The 16,052-nt window shown below is 41.7% G+C and overlaps 1 protein-coding gene across 1 annotated transcript in view; it reads left to right on the forward strand.

The window, feature by feature from the left end:
- Positions 1-7,673, forward strand: part of CCDC148 (coiled-coil domain containing 148) — a 130,123-nt gene extending 122,450 nt beyond the window's left edge. Inside the window, exons 15-16 of the mRNA XM_054043310.1 lie at positions 718-861; positions 6,070-7,673. Coding sequence (XP_053899285.1) covers positions 718-861; positions 6,070-6,216 — 291 coding nt within the window. The 3' untranslated portion in view covers positions 6,217-7,673. The remainder of the gene's footprint in view (positions 1-717; positions 862-6,069) is intronic.
- Positions 7,674-16,052: the final 8,379 nt, after the last annotated feature.

A 16,052-nucleotide genomic window follows, 5' to 3' on the forward strand; every position in this document is an offset into this window, starting at 1 on the left:
GACTGCTGTCTGTCTTATATATCACATCTGAATTTCTGCAAAATTTTAATGAATCCTCTTACCCTCTACCAAAAGCTCCAGCCAGTACCGTTCCCACTGTGGAGATTAAGCAAAGCTATCATTTGTGGGTATCTAAACATATCTTTCTGCAGGACCACTCTTTTTTGATTTGGAATCTCACCCTGGTGCTTGTTCTAGGAGATCAGCTCTGCAATCATTGTTTAATTAACCCTTCTCAGTCCACCTCCTGAGAGATTGTAGTGCTAGTTCCTCTCTTAAATAGCTAGTTTACTAGTCATATTGAGAGGAAATTATTGGAGAAAGAGGAGTTATTTGTCAATAACTCTTGTTTTGCTCCTGCATTTCCACATTTCTCACCTCCTGTGGCCCCCCATTTCCCTGCTTCTTCCGAGTTTTCTGAGATTGTTGGATTCAGTGGAAGGAACTGAGGGCAGATGAAGTCACACATACTTTTTATAGCCTGGAGACCAATCATTTAGACCCACAGCGGGTCCCATTGCTTTTCAGAATGGTTCAGAGTTTGGCATGGGCACACTTACATCTCACAAATGTGGAGCTGCACAAGGAATATGTTTAAAGGACAACTGTTCCTTGGTAAGAACTTTTCTCCACGCCAGTCCATTTCACTCCAACTTCATTTCAGTTAGATAGTATCAACTATTTGACTAATAAGTATTTTCATGTAATGTTGTTTAGGTTGCTATTGTTGCTGAAATTGATCCAGCTAGAATGGTGGCTGATACAGTGGCATCTAAAGCTAAAATGGGCATTGGAACTGAAGAAGAAGAATGTGTTCTTCAAAGACCACTGTTTACATTGCATACATACAGTGAACAACAGGTAATTGCCTATCTTGTAGAGACTGTGTACAAATGAATATTCCATTAACAGAAAGATTAATAATAGAAAGTTATTGTCATGTGTGAAACCAAAAACACTGGAAAGAAACCAGTAGGGCTGTTGATTAATCGCAGTTAACTCATGCATATAACTCTATAAAATTAATTGTGATTAGAAAAATTAATCACAGTTTAATTGTCCTGTTAAACAATAGACTACCAATTGAAATTTATTAAATATTTTGGATGTTTTTCTACATTTTCAAATATATTGATTTCAATTACAACACAGAATACAAAGTGCTCACTTTATATTATTTTTATTACAAATATTTGCACTGTAAAAATTATAAACAAAAGAAATATATTTTTCAATTCACCTCATACAAGTACCATAGTGCAATCTCTTTATCGTGGAAAGTGCAATTTACAAATGTAGATTATTTTTGTTACGTAACTGCACTCAAAAACAAAGCAATGTAAAACTTTAGAACCTACAAGTCCACACAGTCCTACTTCTTGTTCAACCAATCGCTAAGAGAAACAAGTTTGTTTACATTTACGGGAGTTAATGCTGCCCACTTCTTATTTACAATGTCACCTGAAAGTGAGAACAGATAGTGACATGGCACTTTTATAGCCAGCATTGCTAGGTACTTACATGCCAGATATGCTAAACATTCGTATGCCCCTTCATGCTTTGGCCACCATTCCAGAGGACATGCTTCCATGCTGATGACACTCATTAAAAAAATAATGCATTAATTAAACTTGTGACTGAACTCCTTGGGGGAGAATTGTATGTCTCCTGCTCTGTGTTTTACCTGCATTCTGCCATATATTTCATATTATAGCAGTCTCAGATGATGACCCAGCATGTTGTACGTTTTAAGAACACTTTCACTGCAGATTTGACAAAATGCAAAGAAGGTACCAGTCTGAGATTTCTAAAGATAGCTACAGCACTCGACCCAAGGTTTAAGAATCTGAAGAGCCTTGCAAAATCTGAGAAGGATAGGGTGTGGAGCATGTTTTCAGAAGTCTTAAAAAAGCAACACTCCGATGCGAAAACTACAGAACCCAAACCACCAAAAAAGAAAATCAGCCTTCTGCTGGTGGCATCTGACTCAGATGATGAAAATGAACATGCGTCGGTCTGTGCTGCTTTGGATCGTTATCGAGCAGAACCAGTCATCAGCATGGATGCATGTTCTCTGGAATGATGGTTGAAGCATGAAGGGACATAGGAATCTTTAGCACATCTGGCATGTAATATCTTGCAACGCCAGCTACAACAGTGCCATGCGAACGCCTGTTCTCACTTTCAGGTGACATTGTAAACAAGAAGCAGGCAGCATTATCTCCTGCAAATGTAAACAAACCTGTTTGTCTGAGCGATTGGCTGAACAAGAAGGAGGTCTGAGTGGACTTGTAGGCTCTAAAGTTTTACATTGTTTTATTTTTGAATGCAGTTATTTTTTGTACATAATTCTACATTTGTAAGTTAAACTTTCATGATAAAGAGATTGCAATACAGTATTTGTATTCAGTGTATTGAAAAATACTATTTATTTTATTTTTACAATGCAAATATTTATAATAAAAAATAAATATAAAGTGAGCACTGTACACTTTGTATTCTGTGTTGTAATTAAAATCAGTATATTTGAAAATGTGTTAAATATCCAAAAATATTTATATAAATGGTATTCTATTATTGTTTAACAACGCAATTAATCGCACAATTAATCATTATCAATTTTTTTAATCATTCAGTTAATCACGATTAATTTTTTTAAATGCTTGACAGCCCTAATATCTAGTTAATGTATTTAAAATTAAAAAGTAAACTCTTTGACATGTATAATGTATTTCTCTAAAGGATTGTTGTTCTTCTTCCCCCTTCTCTGATTAGTATTATGTTAAATGTTTAGGGCAGGGATTAGCAACCTTTGGCACGCAGCCCTCCAGGCTAAGCCCCTGGTGGGCCAGGTCGGTTTGTTTACCTGCTGCGTCTGCAGGTTTGGCCGATCGCAGCTCCTACTGGCCGTGGTTCACTGTTCCAGGCCAATGGGGGCTGCGGGAAGCGGCGTGGGCTGAGGGATGTGCTGGCCACTGCTTCTCGCAGCCCCCCTTGGTCTGTGACAGCGAACCACAGCCAGTGGGAGCTGCAATCGGCCAAACCTGCAGACGCGGCAGGTTAACAAACCGGCCCGGCCCTGGCGTGCCACGTGCCAAAGGTTGCCGATCCCAGGTTTAGGGTAAACTCCTGCCCTTATCGAAAACTACATCAAGTGAGAGTCACTGTTGGGTGGGTAGCTTTAAAACCTTAAGTAGGAGATGTCTTTCAATGAAATGGCAAATTATTCCATTGTCTGGGATAGCTCCTCTACAAGCCTAGTCAGGTGTAAAGGGAAAACACCAATTTAAAATAATGATACTCTTTCTCTCAGTTTGAATCAGATTGCTGAGGACATTCCCAGTTCTGCTTGAAATAGAAATTAAACAGTAGTACAACAGCATTATAGGTTGATTTATTTTTCCCCAAAAGCAATAACCATATGTTTAAAAACATTATCCACGCTCTAGAATAATGATGTGGAAAGTCTGTTTAGAAACATATACTATTGGTATACTTGTGAGGTATAACTTTTAGCCCTGCATCTGCTGAAATTAAATGATGCTGTTAGTTAAGGCTGCTAGATACTTTTCATTATGAGACCTTATTTTCAGTTTCTTATAACTTTGCCAAACTTTAAGCATTCAGATTGGATTTTTCAATGTTGAGTGTGCCATAAGCTGTGCTTTTTTTTTTATTATTTAAGTTTCAGCAGCAATGGTTCAGCTCCTTCCAAGAAGAAGACAAAAGAAAAATAAATTGTTTTGGCCCTTTTTAAAAAAAATTGGAACTGTCTCATCGAAAAGCTCTAGTACCTCCGTATTTTGGAAAAAGGACTCAACATTTTTCAGGCAGTAACCTTGGTGTCAGGGATGTTCTCTTTGCTGTCCACGTGGAAATTCACCCAAATTTGGCCAACTTAGAAGCTTCTGTAATATCTCAGTTTGTACATGGCCAGTAGAGACTTGTTAGAGTGTAGCACCTAAATTATCCAAATATTGTGTCTGCCGTGAGTGTGCTCCATCTTGTCACGGCTCCTACATGCCAGCCGGACTATGCTCGTCCCCACAGAGTGACTGAGCATTTTCCATCCCAGGGCTGCAGGGGCAGAGCAGGATTTTTCCTGCAATGGCTCCTCCCTGACACTGTAGACCGCTGTGGTATTGGGCTCAGAACTGAGAACAGTGTGGCTCTCTCTCCTGTGCCCTCAATACTCCCCTGCTGGTCCCCAGGCAATGGGGAGGAAGAAGGCACACTGGAATGTAATGGGCTGAGGAGTGAGGGGAGGGAAGGGTTGCAGGAGGCAGGGGATGGGAGTGGATAAGGAGTAGAGAGGGAGCAGGGAGGGAGTAGGAGCTGGAAGGTGTGGATTGGAACAGAGGGCAGATAATCTCCAGTGCAGCATCTGGAATTGAGCCCAGGTACCCTCAGTCTCCACATACCTCTGCTGTCAGCAACGAGCTGTGAAACCCACTGGCAAAGTGTGTATCTCATCCCCCCATCCCACCCCAGTGGCCTGTCCGCATGTAGGTTAACAGGCTCCTACTGCTATCTTTTACTTCATTAGTGGAAGAGGTCTGTGCTGTGGATTTTAAGAGCTAAACCCTGTTGATGGCAGAAGCTGGGAGTCAAAATGGTTCCATATAATGGAATTTCGGTTTTGCTTTTTTAATTAGGCAATTACATTAAAATATGTTTTTAAAAAAAGTTAAGGTTACAAAGTTAAGCACTGACAAGTTATGAAATACCAGAATTAAGATTATCTTGTGCATATGCATTATGATACAGTTTTTAACTACATGATCACATACAAATTTTCCACAGGACCCCTGTCTCATTCAGTGCTCAGGATCGCTGGTGTTCTGGGAATAAATCAGGACTGCAAAGTGAATGAGGATGTCTTCTGTAGGACCCAGCCTCATTTTTTGCAGAAGTTGGGGATACCACCACCACCTATTCTCACAAGGGTTGTGAAGATTAATTAATATTTGTGAAACACTCAGATAACTATGGTGTGAACACCAGGGCTGGCTCTAGGCATCAGCAGTCCAAGCATGTGCTTGGGGTGGCACTTTCCAAGGGTTGGCACTCCGGCTCCCTTTTTTTTTGGTTGGAGTGCAAAAAGTGGAGAGCCGGCCCTGAGCGGAGATGAGCTGTGGCGGTGGGGGGTGCGGGGAGGGCCGCAGGAAGTAACCCTGGTGGGGGGAGGGCAGAGGAACTGCTCCCTCCCCCAGTCCATCTTCGCTCCACTGCCGCCTGCTCCCCCGAGCGCACCGCTGCTCCGCTTCTCCCCCCTCCCTCCCAGGCTTGCCACGTGAATTAGCTGTTTTGCGGCAAGCCTGGGGGAGGGGGAGAAGCGGAGTGGCAGCGGCGCGCTCGGGAGCAGGTGGAGCGGAGGTGAGCTGCGGCAGTGGGGGGCATGGGGAGGGCCGCAGGAAGTAACCCTGGGGGGGGCCCCCGGCTCACCTTCACTCCACCTCTGCCTCCTCCCCGGAGCACACTGCCGCTTTGCTTCTCCCCCCACCTTCCCAGACAAGCCTGGGAGGGAGAGGTAGGAGGGGAAATGCGGCACGCGGGGCCGGGGATTTGGGGAAGTGGTTGGAATGGGGCGGAGTTGGGGCGGGGCCGGGGTAGCGCGGGAAAATTTTTTTGCTTGGGGCGGCAAAAAACTTGGAGCCGGCCCTGGTGAACACCATAGAAATCTCAGAAAGAAATTAGTAAATCTATCTTCAGTGCAGGGCTAGGATGGTATGCATTAAATATGTCCTGCAGCCACACATCAAATATAGAGAATAAAAAGCAATATTGAGTAACTCATAAAGCAGGGATCCTTTGGGAAAAATATATGATCATGAAGTTAAAGGTTATGCATATGTACAAGGAGACTGAAATAAAATTGCACAGGCGATGTTAATTTTGGCATTTTCCAACTTTTGAGTCCTTGATTTTCCAACTTGAATGTTCTTTTAGCATAGGTTTTTATGTACCGGTAATATATAGAGACACACAAATACATATGTTACATTTTTGAGAAAGTATTAATACTGATATTTTGTTTCTGTTCATCATTATGATATTTTATTTTAACAGATCATTTCTGACCCTAGAGTTCGTGTTGAGCTAGCTCTTCGAGAAGCTGGACTTCATAAAACTCTTTATGCTAAAGAGATTTTACCAAAAATTCCTCCACCGAAACTTCCAAGAAGGGACATGGAACCTACAGTCTTTAAAATGTAGAATCCAGAATGGATTTCAGAACTCTTTGACTATCCTCTGGACTATAGTAGGAAATTTTTTAAGAAACGTCTTTAATTTAGATAACTTTGTGAATTTAGGATACTTCATAGAATTATTTAGTTCTCAGTGCAGTCATTTAAAAATAAATGTATTTCCTATGGAATGCGCAGTAGGCCATTTAATAGTCCCCCCACAATCTTGAATAGAGATTTGGAACATCATGTTCTTTAAGAACAGTTTACTGAGAGAGTAATCTAATTATCTGTAGCCAAATCAACACCTTATGGAAAAGCTTCAGAAAGAGTCACTGTGCATGGAACCCTGTGTTAAGATTTCCACACAGCATCATGTTTGGGATGGTGATTTCCCACATGATAAACACTGTGGGGCCCAACCCCAAACCTGATGGATCTCTGGGGATCCATGGGAGACATGGGACATCAGCATGTTCCCTCATTGGTTCTGATCCTTGGAAGCCTTCTCCCCATTCCCACCATGGCAGCGTGGTTCCTTTGAAGCTACACTTGTAGGTAGTCTCCCCCTTGGCCACAGTAGCATCTGAGCATTCCCCAGGAAACTCTGTGGGAAAGGTCATATAATGTGGGATCCTGCCCCCAGATTTACCCTTTTTCAGCCTCCCCCAGTGAAGGCACTAGAGAGGGCTCCACTGGGTGTGTGATAGTGTTGAGCCTCTTCCCTGCAGAAGACGTGAGATCTGCATGTGGAGGGCTCTTCGCACACACATCACACAGCATACAATCTGGCACTTGGCAAACGGCATTTTGAAGAAATATTTTTTTGTGTTAATTGGCAACACAAATCTAACATAACTTCACAAAAGAGTCATTTTAGATGGTAATATAGTACATGGATGCATCCCACATAACTTTCATATCAGGTTATATTACCTGAGAATTTGATTTTTTAATTACAAAAACGTCATTATCATAAATGCTTCTATTATTCCTTCATTATTATAAGACGAAACTTAACCTTTCTCTAAAATTAGAAACCAATTTGGTGCATCATGTTTACTGCAAACCAATCATCCAAACAATTTCATTTTGCAATTTAGTAATTCAGAATACATTATAAAATTAGAAATAACATTTTAGCTTTAGGATCTATATATATATATATATATTTTTTTTTTTTAAAGGAATTTTTTCATTTACATGAAAGGGAAATTGAAAAGTAATTCTGTATAACTCCTCGCTTTTTCTAACCTTACATAACATGCGTGTAACATGTATGAAAATAAGAAGTATCAAATATGCACCTAGCAACCTAATCACCATTCAAGAAACTATTTGCATATGACTGAGAATATGGTCTTTTTATTTCATTTTACATTACTTGTCAAATAATATATACACATTGAAATTTCTTATTCAACCGTTCATAAAATACATACACTGTATGGATCATGCTGTATTAAGGGACAATAAATATTTGAATAAAAATAGGATGTATTCAATTCCCTATCGATCAGGTTACATATGTCCCTAGTTACCATAGTCTCTGAATTACTCCGTCATTAATGGATTGTACACTCACAATGCCCCAGTGATCTAGGAAGCACTTCCCCATTTTACAGATGAGGCACAGTGCAGATTAAGTGATTTGGGATGTCTGCGTCTGAGCCAGGAGCTGAACCTGGTCCTTTGGGACCCAGTCCAGTGTCTTAGTCATGTCTTCCTACTCCAGTATTTATGCTCTCCTATTGTTAGCTTGTTGTACATGTAATGTTTGGACTTGACTGCTGAGTGTTTGTGCCCAAATTACAATTCTGTGTTTATTTGTGCAACGGATGACTCCTAGAATCATAGAAATGTACGACTGGAAGAACCTCGATAGGTCATCTAGTCCAGAGTTCTGCCCTCAGGCAGGACTAAGTATTATCTAGACCAGTGGTTTTCAACCTGGGGGTTGGGAATGAGTTTAGAGGGGTCGCATATGAAGGTAAGAAAAAACATTTGTGTGCCAGATCAAAGTTTATTTTTACATAGAAACAAACTATAAATTCACTTCTTATGAATTACGAGTCTTACAATCATGATATAGCATATTTTTGGGTAAAAAATTTCTCTGCTAATATAAGAATATAGGAACTGAAATTACTCAATATATTTGCGTAGATATTTAAAAGATTCATTTATTAATGCTGGTGGGCCAGTATTATTCATAATTTACTTAATATTTAAGGTACTGGGTTTCAATTTTTTCAAGTCTTAGTATAGGGGCTCACAGTATTTTTTTTTTTTTTTTTTTTTTTTGAAGTCCAAGGGCGTTACCTTCACAAAAAGGTTGAGAAAAGGCTGATCTAGGCCATCCCTGACAAGTGTTGTCTAAACTGTTCTTAAACACCTCCAATGATGGTGATTCTACAACCTCCCTATGTAATTTGTTCCAGAGCTTAACTACACTTACAGTTAGGCAGTTACCTAAATCTTCCTTTCTGCAATATAACCCATCACTTCTTGTCCTGTTCTCAGTGATTAATGAGAATAATTTATCACCCTCCTCTTTATAACAATCTTTTATGTAGTTGAAAACTGTTATCATGTCGCCCTTCGGTCTTCTCTTCTCCAGACTAAGCAAACCCATTTTTTTCAGTCTTTCCTTGAAAACCATGTTTTCTAGATCTTTAATCATTTTCGTTGCTCTCATCTGGGCTTTCTCCAACTTGTCCATATTTTTCCCAAAATATGGTGCCCAGAACTGGACATAATACTTCAGTTGAGGCCTTATCAGTGCCGAGTACAGTGATAGAATTACTTCTCTTGTCTTGCTTACAGCACTCCTACTAATACATCCCAGCATAATGTTTGTGTTTTTTGCAACTGTTTTATATTGTTGTCTCGTATTTAGTTTGTGATCCACTATAACCCACAGATCCTTTTCTGCAGTACTCCTTCCTAGGCAATCATTTCACATTTGTTTTTGTGCAACTGATTATTCCTTCCTAACTGTAGTTCTTTGCATTTGTCCTTAATTTCATCCCATTTATTTCAGACCATTTCTCCAGTTTGTCAAGATCACTTTGAATTCTAATCCCATCCGCCAAAGCACTTGAAACCTCTCCCAGTGTGGTATCATCTGAAAACTTTAAAAGTGTATACTCTATGCCATTATCCTAATAATTTATGAAGATATTGAATAGAAGTGGACCTATAACAGATCCCAGTGGGACCCCAGTAGACATGCCCTTCCAGCTTGATTGTGAACCATTGATAACTATTCTCTAAGTATGCTTTTCCAATCAGTTGTGCACTCACCTTATAGTAGGTTCCTCTAGGCTATATTTCTCTAGTGTCTTTATGAGAAAGTCATGCAAGATAGTACCAAAAGTAGGGCGGGCAATTAATCAAAGTTAATGGCTGGGATTAATTGAAAACAAAATGAACGTGTTAATCACATACCTCTCTGCAGGGAGGGCTAAAGCCACAGCCCACAGCTCCAGGGGTGGTGGGGGAGAGGCTGAAGCCCAAGCCCAGAGCTCTGCAGGCAGCGGTGGCGGCAGGGCTGAAGCTCCAGCCCAGAGCTCAGTGGGCAGCGGCGGTGGGGCTGAAGTCCCAGCCCAGAGCTCGGCAGGTGGCAGTGGCCTGAGGAGTCCCGAGTGGGGCTAAACCCCTAAGCCCCACACCTTAAGAGGGGCTGAAACCCAGAGCCCCGAGCAGGGCTGAAGCCCAGAGCCCCATGCCCCAAGCCTCCCACCCCAAGCAGGGCTGAAGGTAGGGTTCACAATTTTTTTTTAAGTCTAAATGGAGTCCCCAGCAGAAAAAGTTTGAGAAACACTGCCATAGGGAACAGGGGCTTGACAAGCTCAGCCTCCCTGCACCAGCCTCTGCATGCCGAATCCCTGAGGTAAAGGCCATCCTCCCTTGCAAACAAGGGCTCACTCAGCTGAAAGGAGTTATGTAACAATAATAATAATTCTACATTTGTAAGTTAAACTTTCACGATAAAGAGATTGCACTATGTATGAGGTGAATTGAAATACTATTTCTTTTATCATTTTTACAGTGAAAATGTTTGTAATCAAAAATAATATAAAGTGAGCACTGTACACAGTGCTAACTTTCTGTCTTCTTACTCTTGGGTAGAACAAGGTGCGGGATTCTAGCTGGTCCCTGTTTATGAGCATAAGGTGTCTGAATAAATACTGCCCAGATTGGCCCTTAGTTTGTTGATGGTAGATTTGAGTTTGTGATAGTTTGTACCATTATTGACTTGCTGCAATTTGGCTGACAGAATTTATTTTCTTAGCCGGAGAACAACTTATTTGTTACAGTGAAGTCTTGTAATATACTATATTTCTATGAATAAAAAAATTAGCCGGTCAGTAAATAGCATAAATGTTAATCAGTGATTAAAGGTCAAGTATCTAACTGGCACAGAATCTTTTTGGCAGAGAATTCTCACAGGGCCGGCTCCAGGCATCAGCGAAAGAAGCAGGTGCCTGGGGCGACCAATAGAAAGGGGTAGCAGTCCTTCCATCCGTTGGGGCAGCACATCCGGGTCTGTGGTGGCAATTCGGCGGTGGGTCCTTCAGTCCCTCTCTCCGTCTTCGGTGGCAGCTCAATCGGGCTTCTTTTTTTTTTCTTTGCCGCTTGGGGTGGCAAAAAAGCTGGAGTCGGCCCATGTACATATGCCCATGTACGCTTTCTCAGTCTATTACCATTTGCAGGCAAAAAGGAAAGTGTGAGTGATTGTGATGCGAGTTGTAATGATCCCTTCCAAAACCAGAAAGGCCTTTACAGTAATGGTTGACATTTTGAAAATGAACTTCCCAAGGACATAGTTTTCTGAACTCTGTAAACTGTTAACTGAAAGCATTATAGAGCATCAAACTTCACATTTGCAACAGAGAAATCATTTTACTCTAATCATTAAGCTGAAGGCAAAATAGACAAAATAATGTTCTTGCTAACCACAAAGCACTCTGAAAAAATGAAGAATTCACTATAATTGTTTAGCTTAATAATTAAGTATATGGTTTTCTAAGCTATAACATATTCCCCTTAACAATTTTGGGGATAAATTAAATTACTGCATGCATTTTGGTAGTGTGGTTTTAGATGAATCCTGTAAGGAAATTACAATTGTTGTTGCTAGGTGGTACAGGGGTCATTGCAATAGTCTTTAACCTCTGCAGAACTGAGTTGGAATTCTAGTGGGAAACTGTTTATAATGGTCTAATTTCTATTCCTAGAGGACATTGGTCCATGTCCTATTATCCATTAGCTGAAATCCAAGGTATGAATAAGACTGAAAACTAAGGACCAATCTGCCCCCACTGGAGTTGATGGGATTTGGGGAATCATAGAAATGTAGGGCTGGAGGGGAACTCAAAGTCATCAAGTCTAGCCTTCTGTGCTGTGGCAGGACCAAGTAAACCTAGACCATCCCTGACTGTTATTTGTCCAGCCTGTTTTTAAAAACCTCCAATGCTAGGGATTCCACAACCTCCTTTGGAAATCTGTTCCAGAGCTTAAGTATCCTTTTTTCCTAATATTTAGTCTAAATCTCCCTTGCTGCAGATTAAGCCCACTACTTCTTGACCTACCTTCAGTGGACATGTACAACAATTGATCCCCATCCTCTTTATAGCAGCCCTTAACATATCTGAAGACTGTTATCAGGTCTCAGTGTTCTTTTCTCAAGACTAAACATGCCCAGTTTTTTTAACCTTTCCTCATAGGTTAGGTTTTCTAAACCTTCTGTCTTTTTTTTTTTATTACTTTCCTCTGGACTCTTTCCAATTTGTTCACATCTTTCCTGAAGTGTGGAACCCAGAATTGGACACAGTACTCCAGCTGAGGCCTCACCATGGCCGAGTAGATTGGTGCAATTAACACACATTCCTTATATAGAACTCTCTTATTAATACACCTCAGAATGATATTAGCTTTATTTTTCAACTTTATAACATTCATAGATTCATAGATTCTAGGACTGGAAGGGACCTCAAGAGGTCATCGAGTCCAGTCCCCTGCCCTCATGGCAGGACCAAATACTGTCTAGACCATCCCTGATAGACATTTATCTAACCTACTCTTAAATATCTCCAGAGATGGAGATTCCACAACCTCCCTAGGCAATTTATTTCAGTGTTTAACCACCCTGATAGGAACTTTTTCCTAATGTCCAACCTAAACCTCCCTTGCTGCAGTTTAAGCCCATTGCTTCTTGTTCTATCCTTAGAGGCTAAGATGAACAAGTTTTCTCCCTCCTTCTTATGACACCCTTTAGATACCTGAAAACTGCTATCATGTCCCCTCTCAATCTTCTCTTTTCCCAACTAAACAAACCCAGTTCTTTCAGCCTTCCTTCATAGGTCATGTTCTCAAGATTAATCATTCTTGTTGCTCTTCTCTGGACCCTCTCCAATTTCTCCACATCTTTCTTGAAATGCAGTGCCCAGAACTTGTCACAATACTCCAGCTGAGGCCTAACCAGCGCAGAGTAGAGCGGAAGAATGACTTCTCGTGTCTTGCTCACAACACACCTGTTAATGCATTCCAGAATCATGTTTGCTTTTTTTGCAACAGCATCACACTGTTGACTCATATTTAGCTTGTGGTCCACTATAACCCCTAGATCCCTTTCTGCCGTACTCCTTCCTAGACAGTCTCTTCCCATTCTGTATGTGTGAAACTGATTTTTCCTTCCTAAGTGGAGCACTTTGCATTTGTCTTTGTTAAACTTCATCCTGTTTACCTCAGACCATTTCTTCAATTTGTCCAGATCATGTTGAATTATGACCCTGTCCTCCAAAGCAGTTGCAATCCCTCCCAGTTTGGTATCATCTGCAAACTTAATAAGCGTACTTTCTATGTCAATATCTAAGTCATTGATGAAGATATTGAACAGAGCTGGTCCCAAAATAAATCCCTGAGGAACCCCACTTGTTATACCTTTCCAGCAGGATTGGGAGCCATTAATAACAACTCTCTTACTACGGTTATCCAGCCAGTTATGCACCCACCTTATAGTAGCCCCATCTAAATTGTATTTGCCTAGTTTATCAATAAGAATATCATGCGAGACCGTATCAAATGCCTTACTAAAGTCTAGGTATACCACATCCACCGCTTCTCCCTTATCCACAAGACTCGTTATCTTATCAAAGAAAGCTATCAGATTGGTTTGACACTATTTGTTCTTTACAAATCTGTGCTGGCTATTCCCTATCACCTTACCACCTTCCAAGTGTTTGCAGATGATTTCCTTAATTACTTGCTCCATTATCTTCCCTGGCACAGAAGTTGAACTAACTGGTCTGTAGTTTCCTGGGTTGTTTTTATTTCCCTTTTTATAGATGGGCAGTATATTTGCCCTTTTCAGTCTTCTGGAATCTGTTGGCGCATGTTCAATTTTTCATCCACTATAACCTGCAGATCCTTTTCAGCAATACTACCACCTCGCCAATTATTCCCCATTTTGTAGGTGTGTATTTGATTTTTCCTTGCTAAGTGAAGTACATTCCACTTGTCTTTTACTGAATTTCATCTTGTTTTCATACCAATTCTCCAATTTGTCAAGGTCATTTTGAATTCCAATCCTACCCTCGTAAATGTTTGAAACCCCTTCCAGCTTAGTGTCATCTGCAGATTTTATAAATATGCTTTCCACCAGTGTTCCCTCTAATTTTTTACGTCCATGTGCAGAATGAATTTTGTTATGTGCAACAATATGGAAGTGATGTGTGACACATCCCCTTCATATTGGTGCACATAACAAAATTAATGTGGTGGGGGTGGGGCCCAGGGGTCTGGAGTGTGGGAGGGGGCTCAGGGCTGGGGCGCAGAGGGGTGACGGCTCTGGCTGGGAGTGCGAGCTCTGGGGTGGGGCTGGGGATGAAGGGTTCAGGGGGTGGGAGGGGACTCAGGATTGGGGCAGAGGGTTGGGTGTAGGGGTGAGGGCTACAGCTAGGGGTGAAGGCTCTGGGATGGAGCTGGGGATGAGAGGTTTGGGGTGCAGGCTGCCCTGGGGCTACAGTGGGGAGAGAGGACTCCTCCCACCCCTCTCTCACAACAGCAGCTCAGGGCTGGGGGAGAGGCACCTCTCCACGGCTGCGGGGGCTCTGGCGGGGCAGGGCCAGGCCAGGGGAGGGGCTCCTCTCCCCCAGCCGCGGCAAGTCCAGGGCAGGTCTGTGTTGGGGCCAGGGGAGGGGCGCCTCTCCATGCCATGGCAGGTCCATGTTGGAGAGAGGGCACCTCTCCCCGCCGCAGCCCCGAGCCCCTGCGCAGGGCTTAATAGGCAGCTGCGTGGCCACACAGCCATGCAGCTTACTTAGCTTTCCACTCCCTTATCCAAGTCACTAATTAAAATATTGACTAGTATTGGCCCAGGATTGACCCTATGGGAGCCCACTAGGTATACCCTCCCAGTTTGACAGTGAACCATTGATAACTACTATTTGATTACTGTCTTTCAGCCAGTTGTGGTCCCATCTTATACTAATTTCCTCTAGATTACATTTAACAAATTTGCTTATGAGAATGTCATGTGGGAGTGTGTCAAATGCTTTACTAAAATCAAGATATATCACATCTACTTCTTTCCCTCTTCCCCATCCACTCAGCCAGTAATCCTATCAGAGAAGGAAATTAGGTTGGTTTGGCATGATTTGTTCTTGACAAATCCATGCTCGCTATTCTTTATAACCCTATTATCCTCCAAGTGCTTACAAATTGATTATTTAATAATTTGTTCCAGTATCTTTGTAGGTATCAAAGTTAGTCTGACAGGTCTGTAATTCCCTGGGTCCTCTTTGTTCCCCTTTTTAAAGACAGACATTATGTTTGCCCTTCTCCAGTCTTCTTGGACCACCCGGTATCACCGTGCCAGAGTGGGTCACAACTGAAAATACCAAATTTAGGACAAACTGCTGAGAAATAGGGCAGACACACCCCAAAACTGGTGGTTATTCCCCCATAAGATATACCAGACCAGCAACAAGAGTAACCTTCTGTTTTACCGCACTGGCTAACAAGAAGTCAGAAAAGCAGTTTCCTTAGGTATTCTAGTCCTTGTATCACCATCAAAAACACTAGACTTAATGATGAGTGGTTATTTAAAACCAATTTAATCAATCAAAGGGTTCTTCTGATCCCAAAGGACCAGCCACATACGCAGGTCAATATATAATTTAGATCTTACCCAATAATCACACTGTTGCCAATCCTTTAGTATCTAATATCTAAAGGTTTATTTATAAAAGGAAAGAAAGGTGAGAGTTAAAATTGGTTAAAGGAATCAGATACATACAATAATTGCAAAGTTGTTGGATCAGACTTGTAGTCTTATGAGTCAATAGTGTGCCCTTGTTGCCAAGAAGGCTAACGGCATTTTGGGCTGTATAAGTAGGGGCATTGCCAGCAGATTGAGGGACGTGATCATTCCCCTCTATTCAACATTGGTGAGGCCTTATCTGGAGTACTGTGTCCAGTTTTGGGCCCTACAAGAAGGATGTGGAAAAATTAAAATGAGTCCAGCGGAGGGCAACAAAAATTATTAGGGGGCTGGAGCACATGACTTATGAGGAGAGGCTGAGGGAACTGGGATTGTTTAGTCTGCAGAAGAGAAGAATGAGGGGAGATTTGATAGCTGCTTTCAACTACTTGAAAGGGGGTTCCAAAGAGGATGGATCTAGACTGTTCTCAGTGGTGCCAGATGACAGAACAAGGAGTAATGGTCTCAAGTTGCAGTGGGAGAGGTTTAGCTTGGATATTAGGAAAAACTTTTTCACCAGAGGGGGGTGAAGCACTGGAATGGGTTACCTAGGGAGGTGGTGGAATCTCCTTCCTTAGAGGTTTTTAAAGTCAGGC

Source organism: Malaclemys terrapin, chromosome 11, assembly GCF_027887155.1.
Source record: "Malaclemys terrapin pileata isolate rMalTer1 chromosome 11, rMalTer1.hap1, whole genome shotgun sequence".
Taxonomy (NCBI): domain Eukaryota; kingdom Metazoa; phylum Chordata; order Testudines; family Emydidae; genus Malaclemys; species Malaclemys terrapin.